The 12420-nt window shown below is 48.6% G+C and overlaps 1 protein-coding gene across 1 annotated transcript in view; it reads left to right on the top strand.

Annotated features, from left to right (window-relative positions):
- The window catches only part of LOC147091311 (protein turtle homolog A-like), a 39529-nt gene that overhangs the window by 22418 nt on the left and 4691 nt on the right, over nt 1-12420 (top strand). The window contains exon 5 of the mRNA XM_085976503.1: nt 2586-2731. Coding sequence (XP_085832629.1) covers nt 2586-2731 — 146 coding nt within the window. The remainder of the gene's footprint in view (nt 1-2585; nt 2732-12420) is intronic.

The following is a 12420-nucleotide window of genomic DNA, read 5'->3' as shown; positions in this document are numbered from 1 at the left end:
AGTCTCTCCACATCACTGAAGTTCCTCATCCCTGGAACCATTCTGGTCAATCTCCCCTTAACCTTCTCTGCTCTAAGGAGAACAATCCCAGCTTCTCCAGTCTCTCCACGTAACTGAAGTCCCTCATCCCCGGTACCATTCTGCTCAATCTCCCCTTAACCTTCTCTGCTCCAAGGAGAACAACCCCAGCTTCTCCAGTCTCTCCACGTCACTGAAGTCCCTCATCCCTGGTACCATTCTGGTCAATCTCCCCTTAACCTTCTCTGCTCTAAGGAGAACAACCCCAGCTTCTCCAGTCTCTCCACATAACTGAAGTCCCTCATCCCCGGTACCATTCTGGTCAATCTCCTCTGCACCCTCGCCCAAGGACTTGACATCCTTCCTAAGGTGTGGTACCCAGAACTGCTCCCAGTGCTCCAGGTGTGGTCTAACCAGGGCTCTGTACAGCTGCAGCATAACCTCTACCCCCTTGTACTCTAGTCCTCCAGATATAAAGGCAAGCATTCCATTAACCTTCCTGATTATTTTCTGTATCATAGAAACATAGAAGATAGGAGCAGGAGTCGGCCATTCGGCCCTTCGAGCCTGCTCCGCCATTCAATGAGATCATGGCTGATCATCCAAATTCAGTACCCTGTCCCTGCTTTCTCCCCATATCCCTTGATCCCTTTAGCCTTAAGAAATATATCCAACTCCTTCTTGAATATATTTAATGAATTGGCCTCTACTGCCTTCTGTGGTGGAGAATTCCACAGGTTCGCCACTCTCTGGGTGAAGAAATTCCTCCTCATCTCTGTCCTAAATGGCTTACTCCTTATCCTTAGACTGTGACCCCTGGTTCTGGACTCCCCGACCATCGGGAACATCCTTCCTGCATCCAGTCTGTCCAGTCCTGTCAGAATTTTATAAGTTTCAATGAGATCCCCTCTCATTCTTCTAAACTCCAGCGCGTACAAGCCCAATCGACCCAATCTCTCCTCATACGTCATTCCTGCCATCCCAGGTATCAGTCTGGTGAATCTTCGCTGCACTCCCTCCATGGCAAGAACATCCTTCCTCAGATAAGGCGACCAAAACTGCACACAATACTCAAGGTGTGGTCTCACCAAGGCCCTGTACAGCTGTAGCAAGACATCCTTGTTCCTGTACTCGAATCCTCTCGCTACGAAGGCCAACATACCATTTGCCTTCTTAACCGCCTGCTGTACCTGCATGCTTACCTTCAGCGACTGGTGCACAAGGACACCCAGGACTCGTTGCACTTCCCCTTCTCCCAATCTATTGCCATTCAGATAATAACCTGCCTTCCTGTTTTTGCCACCAAAGTGGATAACCTCACATTATTCCACGTTATACTGCATTTGCCATGCATTTGCCCAATCACCCAACCTGTCCAAATTGTACTGGAGTTTCATGACATCCTCCTCGCAGCATACCCTCCCACCCAGCTTTGTGTCGTCTGCAAATTTGGAGATATTACATCCAATTCCCTCGTCCAGATCATTAATATATATTGTGAATAGCTGGGGCCCAAGGACCGATCCTTGCGGTACCCCACTAGTCACTGCCTGCCACTCAGAAAATGACCCGTTTATTCCAACTCTTTGTTTTCTGTCCGCCAACCAGTTCTCTATCCAAGTCAATACCTTACCCCCAATCCCATGTGCCTTAATTTTGCACGCTAATCTCTTATGTGGGACCTTATCGAAAGCCTTCTGAAAGTCCAAATACACCACATCCACTGGTTCTCCCATATCTATTTTACCAGTTACATCCTCAAAAAATTCCAGTAGATTAGTCAAGCATGATTTACCTTTCGTAAATCCATGTTGACTTTGTCCGATCCTGTCACTTTTTTCCAAGTGCTCTGCTATTACATCTTTTATAATGGACTCTAGCATTTTCCCCACTACCGATGTCAGGCTTGCCGGTCTGTAATTCCCCGCTTTTTCTCTACCACCTTTTTTGAATAGTGGGGTAACATTAGCTACCCTCCAATCCATGGGTACCGTTCCAGAGTCTGTCGAGTTCTGGAAGATGACCAGTAATGCATCTACTATCTCTAGGGCCACTTCCTGAAGTACCCTGGGATGTAGATTATCAGGCCCTGGGGATTTATCGGCCTTCAGTCCCATCAATTTTCCGAACACCATTTCCCTACAAACACTGATTTCTTTCAGTTCCTCTCTTTCATCAGACCCTATGTTCCCCGGTATTTCTGGGAGGTTATGCTGCAGTTGCACAGGGCTTTGGTGATGGTATGTTGACCTTCATAGCGAGAGATCATTTTAGTGATCGATCTACCTGAACCCCCGAGTCTCTTTGGAACGTCCACTGTTTGTAGCTTTTCACCATTTAGAATGTTCCCTGTTCCATTCTTCTTAGCTCCAATGTGGATGATCTCACAGTTGCCTACCTTGAAATCCATCTGCCACAGTTTTGCCCATTCACTTAATCTGTTCACGTGAAAGATTGGCATGTCTTCAGTTATGTCTATCTTTCTGATTCTGTGTTTGATTGGATCGATTTGAATCGCGACGATTTCACCTCTAACCCTTTCACCGTCTCCGACGCTGTTTCCATAGCGATCTGCGTCAGAGGGTGAACATTCTGACAGACGGGAGCCTCCTGTTGAAAGAGACTGTGGCCCAGGACACCGGCCTTTACACCTGCCTTGCGAGTAATGGGCTTGGAACACCACCGGAAGCCTCGGCCTACCTCACCATTCTTCGTAAGTCCTTTACATTGAGGAGAGTGGGCCCTACAATCTCTGGGGTGCAAGAGTGAGGAAGTCTTGCTGCAGTTGTACAGGGCTTTGGTGATAGAAACATAGCAGATAGGAGCAGGAGTAGGCCATTCGGCCCCTCGAGCCTGCTCCGCCATTCAACGAGATCATGGCTGATCATCCAAATTCAGTACCCGGTCCCTGCCTTCTCCCCGTATCCCTTGATCCCTTTAGCCTTAAGAAATATATCCAACTCTTTTTTGAATATATTTAATGAACTGGCCTCCACCGCCCTCTGTGGCAGAGAACTCCACAGGTTCACCACTCTCTAGGTGAAGAAATTCCTCCTCATTTCAGTCCTAAATGGCTTACCCCTTATCCTTAGACTATGACCCCTGGTTCTGGACTCCCCGGCCATCAGGAACATCCTTCCTGCATCTAGTCTGTCCAGGCCTGACAGAATTTTATAGGTTTCGATGAGATCCCCTCTCAATCTTCTAAATTCCAGTGAGTATAAGCCCAATCGACACAATCTCTCCTCGTACGTCATTCCTGCCATCCCAGGTATCAGCCTGGTGAATCTTTGCTGCACTCCTTCCATGGCAAGAACGTCCTTCCACAGGTAAGGTGACCAAAACTACACACAATACTCAAGGTGCGGTCTCACCAAGGCCCTGTACAACTGTAGCAAGACATCCTTGTTCCTGTACTCGAACCCTCTTGCTACGAAGGCCAACATACCATTTGCCTTCTTAACCGCCTGCTGCACCTGCATGCTTACCTTCAGCGACTGGTGCACAAGAACACCCAGGTCTCTTTGCACTTCCCCTTCTCCCAATCTATTGCCATTCAAATAATAATCTGCCTTCCTGTTTTTGCCACCAAAGTGGATAACCTCACATTTATCCACATTATAGTGCATTTGCCATGTTTCTGCCCAATCACCCAACCTGTCCAAATCGTACTGGAGTTTCACGACATCCTCCTCTGCTGCAGTTGTACAGGGCTTTGGTGATGGTATGTTGGCCTTCATAGCGAGAGGATTCAAGTACAGGAGCAAGGAATGTCTTGCTGCAGTTGTACAGGGCTTTGGTGATGGTATGTTGGCCTTCATAGCGAGAGGATTCGAGTACAGGAGCAAGGAATGTCTTGCTGCAGTTGTACAGGGCTTTGGTGATGGTATGTTGGCCTTCATAGCGAGAGGATTCGAGTACAGGAGCAAGGAATGTCTTGCTGCAGTTGTACAGGGCTTTGGTGATGGTATGTTGGCCTTCGTAGCGAGAGGATTCGAGTACAGGAGCAAGGAATGTCTTGCTGCAGTTGTACAGGGCCTTGGTGAGACCGCACCTTGAGTATTGTGTGCAGTTTTGGTCGCCTTATCTGAGGAAGGATGTTCTTGCCGTGGAAGGAGTGCAGCGAAGATTCACCAGACTGATACCTGGGATGGCAGGAATGACGTATGAGGAGAGATTGGGTCGACTAGGCTTATATTCGCTAGAGTTTAGAAGAATGAGAGGGGATCTCATTGAAACGTATAAAATTCTAACAGGACTAGACAGACTAGATGCAGGAAGGATGTTCCCGATGGTCGGGGAGTCCAGAACCAGGGGTCACAGTCTAAGGATAAGGGGTAGGCCATTTAGGACAGGGATGAGGAGGAATTTCTTCACCTAGAGAGTGGTGAACCTGTGGAATTCTCTACCACAGAAGGCAGTTGAGGCCAATTCATTAAATATATTCAAGAAGGAGTTGGATATATTTCTTAAGGCTAAAGGGATCAAGGGATATGGGGAGAAGGCAGGGACCGGGTACTGAATTTGGATGATCAGCCATGATCTCATTGAATGGCGGAGCAGGCTCGAGGGGGCGAATGGCCTACTCCTGCTCCTATCTTCTATGTTTCTATGAGACCATACCTGGAGTACTGTGCCCAGTTTTGGTCTCCTTACCTAAGGAAGATTATACTTGCCATCGAGGGAATGCAACGAAGATTCACCAGACTGGTTCCTGGGATGGGGGGATTGTTCTATGAGGAGAGAGTGAGTAGACTAGGCCTATATTCTCTGGAGTTTAGGAGGATGGGAGGTGATCTCCTTGAAACATAAGATTCTGACGGGAATTGACAGGGTAGATACTGAGGGGATGTTTCCCCCTGGCTGGAGTGTCTAGAACCAGTGGGGTTCCGCAGGGCTCAGTACTAGGTCCCTTTGCTTTTTGTGGTATATATCAATGATCTAGACTTGAATATAGGGGGTAGGATTAAGAAGTTTGCAGATGATACTAAAATCGGCCGTGTGGTTGATAGCGAAGAAGGAAGCTGTGGACTGCAGGAAGATATCAATAAATTGGTCAGGTGGGCGGAACAGCGGCAAATGGAATTCAATCCGGAGAAGCGTGAGGTAATGCATGTGGGGAGGGCTAATGAGGAAAGGGAATACACATTAAATGGTAGCATAGAGGAACAGAGGGACCTTGGAGTGCATGCCCACAGATCCCTGAAGGTAGCAGGCCAGGTAGATAAGCTGGTTAAGAAGGCATACGGCCTACTTGCCTTTATTAGCAGTGGCATAGAATACTAGAGCAGCGGGGTTATGCCTGAACTGTATAAAACACTAGTTAGGCCTCAGCTAGAGTACTGCGTGCAGTTCTGGTCACCACATTACAGGATTGATGTGATTGCACTCGAGAGGGTGCAGAGGAGATTTACAAGGATGTTGCCAGGAGCAGAGAATCTTAGCTATGAGGGGCAGCACGGTGGCATAGTGGTTAGCACTGTTGCCTCACAGCGCCAGGGACCCGGGTTCGAATCCGGCCTCGGGTGACTGTCTGTGTGGAGTTTCCACATTCTCCCCGTGTTTGCGTGGGTTTCCTCCGGGTGCTCCGGTTTCCTCCCACAGTCCAAAGATGTGCGGGTTAGGTTGATTGGCTATGATAAATTGACCCTTAGTGTTAGGGGGATTAAATATGTGGGGTTACAGGATAGGGTGGGATATGTGTCGGTGTAGGGGTTACGGGGATCGGGTGAGATATGTGTCGGTGCAGGCTCGATGGGCCGAAATGGCCTCTATCTGCACTGTGGGGTTTCTGTGATTCTGTGATTCTGTGATAGGCTGGGGTTGTTTTCCTTGGGACAGAGGAGGCTGAGGTGTGTAAAATTATGAGGGGCCGAGATAGAGTGGACAGAAAGGACCTATTTCCCTTAGCAGAGGGGTCTAAAACCAGGGGGCACAGATTTAAAGTAATTGGGGGAAGGTTCAGAGGGGATTTGGGGGAAATTTCTTCACCCAGAGGGTTGGTGGGGTCTCGAACTCACTGCCTGAAAGGGTGGTAGAGGCAGGAACCCTCACCACATTTTAAAAAGTACTTAATCATAATCAAAATCAACTTTATTGTCATTGATAGTGTACAAGTACAGTACAATGAAATGTAGGCTTGCGGCTCCCGAGAGTGTACATTTAGATTAAGACATTTAAACATTCAACATACATTTGGCTTGTAATACATTAACATAAACATGACCATAATAAAGTGCATTGGCAGATGTGCAGGCTTCAGAGTTTATTTGTGGAGTTCAGTAGGATGACAGCCCTGGGAAAGAAGCTGTTCCTAAATCTGGTCGTTCGGGTGCGAATGCATCTGTAGCGTCTCCCAGATGGCAGGAGGGCGAACAGACTGTGGCTGGGGTGGGTAGGGTCTTTGATGATGGTCCGTGACCTCCCGTAGACAGCGTTTCTGGTAGATGTGCTCTATGGTCGGTAGCCGGGTGCCGGTAATGCGTTGGGCAGTTTTGACTACCCGCTGCAGGGCTTTCCGGTCATAGTATCTACAGCTGCCATACCATACTGTGATACAGTTCGTCAGGATGCTCTCTATAGTGCAGCGGTAAAAGTTAGAGAGGATCAGGGGTGACAGGTTACATCCCTTCAGCCTCCTTAGGAAATATAGGCGCTGCTGGGCCTTCTTCACCAGAGAGGAGGTATTGAGGGACCAGGAGAGGTCTTCCGTGATGTGGACTCCGAGGAACTTAAAGCTGTCCACCCTTTCCACCACAGCCCCATGGATGTGGATGGGGGTGTGAGTTCCGCCTTTAGACTTCCTGAAGTCCACAATGATTTCTTTGGTTTTCTTGATGTTAAGGGCCAGGTTGTTATCGGCGCACCACTTCACGAGGTGCTGGACCTCCTCCCTGTAGGCTGACTCGTCGTTGTTGGTGATCTGGCCTACTACTTGGATGTGCACTTGGGATACTGTAACCTGCAGGGCTATGGACCAAGAGCTGGGAAGTGGGATTAGGCTGGATAGCTCTCTGTCAGCCAGCTAAGATTCTCTACTCCCAGCAACATCCTCGTCAAGCTCCTCTGTACCCTCTCGAGTGCAATCACATCTTTCCTGTAATGTGGTGACCAGAACTGCACGCGGTACTCTATCTGCGGCCTAACTCGTGTTTTATACAGTTCCAGCATAACCCGCCCCCCAACTGCTCTTGTATCCGTAGAGCAGAGAAGGTTAAGGGGAGATTGACCAGAATGGTACCAGGGATGAGGGACTTCAGTTACGTGGAGAGACTGGAGAAGCTAGGGTTGTTCTCCTTAGAGCAGAGAAGGTTAAGGGGAGATTGACCAGAATGGTACCAGGGATGAGGGACTTCAGTTACGTGGAGAGACTGGAGAAGCTGGGGTTGTTCTCCTTAGAGCAGAGAAGGTTAAGGGGAGATTGTCCAGAATGTTACCAGGGATGAGGGGCTTCAGTGACGTGGAGAGACTGGAGAAGCTGGGGTTGTTCTCCTTAGAGCAGAGAAGGTTAAGGGGAGATTGATCAGAATGGTTCCAGGGATGAGGGACTTCAGTTACGTGGAGAGACTGGAGAAGCTGGGATTGTTCTACTTAGAGCAGAGAAGGTTAAGAGGAGATTGACCAGAATGGTTCCAGGGATGAGGGGCTTCAGTGACGTGGAGAGACTGGAGAAGCTGGGATTGTTCTCCTTAGAGCAGAGAAGGTTAAGGGGAGATTGACCAGAATGGTACCGGGGATGAGGAGCTTCAGTTACGTGGAGCGACTGGAGAAGCTGGGGTTGTTCTCCTTAGAGCAGAGAAGGTTAAGGGGAGATTGGCCAGAATGGTACCAGGGATGAGGGACTTCAGTTACGTGGAGAGACTGGAGAAGCTGGGGTTGTTCTCCTTAGAGCAGAGAAGGTTAAGGGGAGATTGACCAGAATGGTACCGGGGATGAGGGACTTCAGTTATGTGGAGAGACTGGAGAAGCTGGGATTGTTCTCCTTAGAGCAGAGAAGGTTCAGGGGAGATTGACCAGAATGGTACCGGGGATGAGGGACTTCAGTTATGTCTTTCTTTCGAGTTCTGTGTTTGATTAGATCGATTTGAATCACGGTGATTTCATCTCTAACTGAATCACCATCTGCGACGCTGTTTCCATAGCGACATGCGTCGTAGGGTGAACATTCTGACAGACGGGAGCCACACGATGGGCTGAATGGCCTCCCTCTGTGCTGTGACTTTCTATGATTCTATGAACCAGGGGTCACAATCTCAGGATAAGGGGTCGGCCATTTAGGACTGAGATGGAGGATGAATTTCTTCACTCAGAGGGCGGTGAATCTTTGGAATCCTCTACCCCAGCGGGCTGTGGAGGCTCAGTCGTTGAGTATATTCAAGGCTGAGACCGAGAGATTGTTCAACTCCAGGGGGTTCAAGGGAGAGTGGAGATGAGGCAGCAGGTCAGCCATGGTCTCATTGAATGGCGGAGCAGTCTCGAGGGGCCGAATAAGAACATAAGAACATAAGAAATAGGAGCAGGAGTAGGCCAATCGGCCCCTCGAGCCTGCTCCGCCATTCAATAAGATCATGGCTGATCCGATCCTAACCGCCAATCTACTATCACAGAACCATCTCCTGAATCTAACAGAATTAGACACACGAAACAGGAGCAGGATCAGGCTACACGGCCCCTGGGCCCGCTCCGCTACCCACAGGGCCATGACCGATCCGGACCTAGACTCATGTCCAAATTCCTGCCCGCTCCCCGTAACCCTTAATTCCCTTTACTTCTAGGAAACTGTCTATTTCTGTTTTAAATTTATGTAATGATGTAGCTTCTACAGCTTTTTGGGGCAGCATATTCCATGGACCTACCACCCTCTGAGTGAAGTAGTTCCTCCTCATCTCAGTTTTGAAAGAGCAGCCCCTTATTCTAAGACTATGCCCCCTAGTTCTAGTTTCACCCATCATCGGGAACATCCTCCCCGCATCCACCCGATCCAACCCCTTCACAATCTTATATGTTTCAATAAGATCGCCTCTCATTCTTCTGAACTCCAATGAGTAGAGTCCCAATCTACTCAACCTCTCCTCATATGTTCATCCCCTCATCCCCGGGATTAACCGAGTGAACCTTCTTTGTACTGACTCGAGAGCAAGTATGTCCTTTCTTAAGTATGGACACCAAAACTGTATGCAGTATTCCAGGTGCGGTCTCACCAATACCTTGTACAACTGAAGCAATACCTCCCTATTTTTATATTCTATCCCCCTAGCAATGAAAGCCAACATTCCATTGGCCTTCTTAACCACTTGCTGCACCTGCATACTAACCTTTTGAGTTTCGTGCACCAGGACCCCCAGATCCCTTTGTACTTCAGTACTTTCCAGTTTCTTGCCATTAAGATAATAACTTGCTCTATGATTTTTCCTGCCAAAGTGCATAACCTCACACTTTCCAGTATTGTATTCCATCTGCCAAATCTCTGCCCACTTACTTAGCCTGTCGATGTCCCCTTGCAGGTTTTTTATGTCCTCCTCACTCACTACTTTCCCTCCCATCTTAGTATCATCTGCAAACTTTGATATGTTACACTCGGTCCCCTCCTCCAAATCGTTAATATAGATTGTAAAGAGTTGGGGACCCAGCACTGACCTCTGCGGAACACCACTAGTTACTGATTGCCAGTCCGAGAATGAACCATTTATCCCAACTCTCTGCCTCCTGTTAGATAGCCAATCCTCTATCCATGCCAGAATATTACCCCCAATCCCGTGATTTTTTATCTTAAGCAATAATCTTTTGTGTGGCACCTTGTCAAATGCCTTTTGGAAGTCTAAATACACTACGTCCACTGGTTCCCCTTTATCCACCCTATATGTTACTTCCTCAAAGAACTCCAGCAAATTTGTCAAACATCAGTGGTAGGAAAATTATTGGAAAAAATTCTGAGGGACAAAATTAGTCTCCACTTGGAGAGGCAAGGATTAATCAGGGATAGTCAACATGGCTTTGTCAAGGGAAGATCATGTCTGACTAATTTGATTGAATTTTTTGAGGGGGTGACTAGGTGTGTGGATGAGGGTAACGCAGTGGATGTGGTATACATGGATTTCAGTAAGGCCTTCGATAAAGTCCCACACAGGAGACTGGTCAAGAAGGTAGAAGCCCATGGAATCCAGGGTGCCTTGGCACATTGGATACAAAACTGGCTTAGTGGCAGAAGGCAGAGGGTGATGGTCGAAGGTTGTTTTTGTGACTGGAAGCCTGTGGCCAGTGGGGTACCACAGGGATCGGTGCTGGGTCCCTTGCTGTTTGTGGTCTACATTAATGACTTGGATATGAATGTAAAAGGTATGATCAGTAAGTTCGCGGATTATACAAAAATTGGTAGGGTGGTAAATAGCGAGGAGGGTAGCCTCAGTCTGCAGGACGATATAGATGGGTTGGTCAGATGGGCGGAACAGTGGCAAATGGAATTTAACCCAGAAAAGTGCGAGGTGATGCACTTTGGGGGGACTAACAAGGCAAGGGAATACACAATGAATGGTAAGACCCAAGGCAAGACGGAGGGTCAGAGGGATCTGGGTGTGCAAGTACACAGATCCCTGAAGGCAGCGGAACAGGTGGATAAGGTGGTAAAAAAGGCATATGGGATACTTGCCTTCATTAGCCGAGGCATAGAATATAAGAGCAAGGAGGTTATGATGGAGCTGTACAAAACGCTGGTTAGGCCACAGCTGGAATACTGTGTGCAGTTCTGGTCGCCACACTACAGGAAGGATGTGATAGCTTTGGAGAGGGTGCAGAGGAGATTCACCAGGATGTTACCAGGGCTGGAGCGCTTCAGCTATGAAGAGAGACTGGGCAGATTGGGTTTGTTTTCCTTGGAGCAGAGGAGGCTGAGGGGGGACATGATTGAGGTGTACAAAATTATGAGGGGCAGAGATAGGATGGACACTAAGGAGCTTTTTCCCTTAGTAGAAGGGTCAATAACTAGGGGGCATAGATTCAAGGTAAAGGGCGGGAGGTTTAGAGGGGATTTGAGGAGGAACGTTTTCACCCAGAGGGTGGTTGGAATCTGGAGCTCACTGCCCGAAAGGGTTGTGGAGGCAGAAACCCTCACAACATTTAAGAAGCATTTGGATGAGCACTTGAAATGCCATAGCATACAAGGCTACGGACCAAATGCTGGAATATGGGATTAGATTAGACAGGGATGGATGGGCGGCGCGGACACGATGGGCCGAAGGGCCTCTATCCGTGCTGTATAACTCTATGACTCTATGACTATGACTTCCCCTTCATAAAACCATGCTGACTTTGTCCTATTAAATTATGATTATCCAAATGTCCTGTTACTGTCTCCTTAATAATGGCCGACTCCCGCTCCGATTGCTTATGTTGCAAGAGGCTGCGGGCAACATGTTGGCAGATGGATTTCAATGTAGGTCATCCACATTGGAGCAAAGAAGGTTAGAACAGGTGACTTTCTAAATGGTGAAAAGCAAGAAGCAGTGGAAGTTCTAAAGACACTTGGGTATCCAGGTACATCGATCATTAAAATGTCATCGACAGGGACTGAAACGAATCAGGGAGGTTAATGGGATGCTGGCCTTCATATCTGGAGGACTAGAGTACATGTTACGCTGCAGCTATACAAAGCCCTGGATAGACCACACCTGGAGCACGGCGAGCAATTCTGGGCACCACACCTTAAGAAGGAGGTCAAGCCTTTGGACGGGGGTGCAGAGGAGATTGAGTCATCGAGTTACACAGCTCAGAAAGAGGCCCTTCGGCCCATCGTGTCCGCGCCGGCCATCAAGCCCTCTCTATTCTAATCGCATTTCCCAGCACTTGGTCCGTAGCCTTGTACGCTATGGCGTTTCAAGTGCTCGTCTAAATGCTTCTTGAATGTTGTGCGGGTTCCTGACGGGCAGCACGGTGGCATAGTGGTTAGCACTGTTGCCTCACAGCGCCAGGGACCCGGGTTCGAATCCGGCCTCGGGTGACTGTCTGTGTGGAGTTTGCACATTCTCCCCGTGTTTGCGTGGGTTTCCTCCGGGTGCTCCGGTTTCCTCCCACAGTCCAAAGATGTGCGGGTTAGGTTGATTGGCTATGATAAATTGACCCTTAGTGTTAGGGGGATTAAATACGTGGGGTTACGGGGATAGGGTGGGATATGTGTTGGTGTAGGGGTTACGGGGATCGGGTGGGATATGTGTCGGTGCAGGCTCGATGGGCCGAAATGGCCTCTATCTGCACTGTGGGGTTTCTGTGATTTCTGTGATTACCACCCTTTCAGGCAGTGAGTTCCAGGTGAAAAAGTTCTTCCTCAAATCCCCCTCCAAGCCTCCTGCCCCTTACCTTGAAACTATGCCCCCTGGTTATTGACCCCTCCACTAAGGGGAAAAGTTCCTT

Source organism: Somniosus microcephalus, unplaced genomic scaffold, assembly GCF_052327205.1.
Source record: "Somniosus microcephalus isolate GS21.2 unplaced genomic scaffold, FLI_Smic_1.0 unresolved_chr3, whole genome shotgun sequence".
Taxonomy (NCBI): Eukaryota; Metazoa; Chordata; class Chondrichthyes; order Squaliformes; family Somniosidae; genus Somniosus; species Somniosus microcephalus.
Note: the sequence above shows the minus strand (reverse complement) of the source record. Positions and strands in the feature narration are given on the sequence as shown.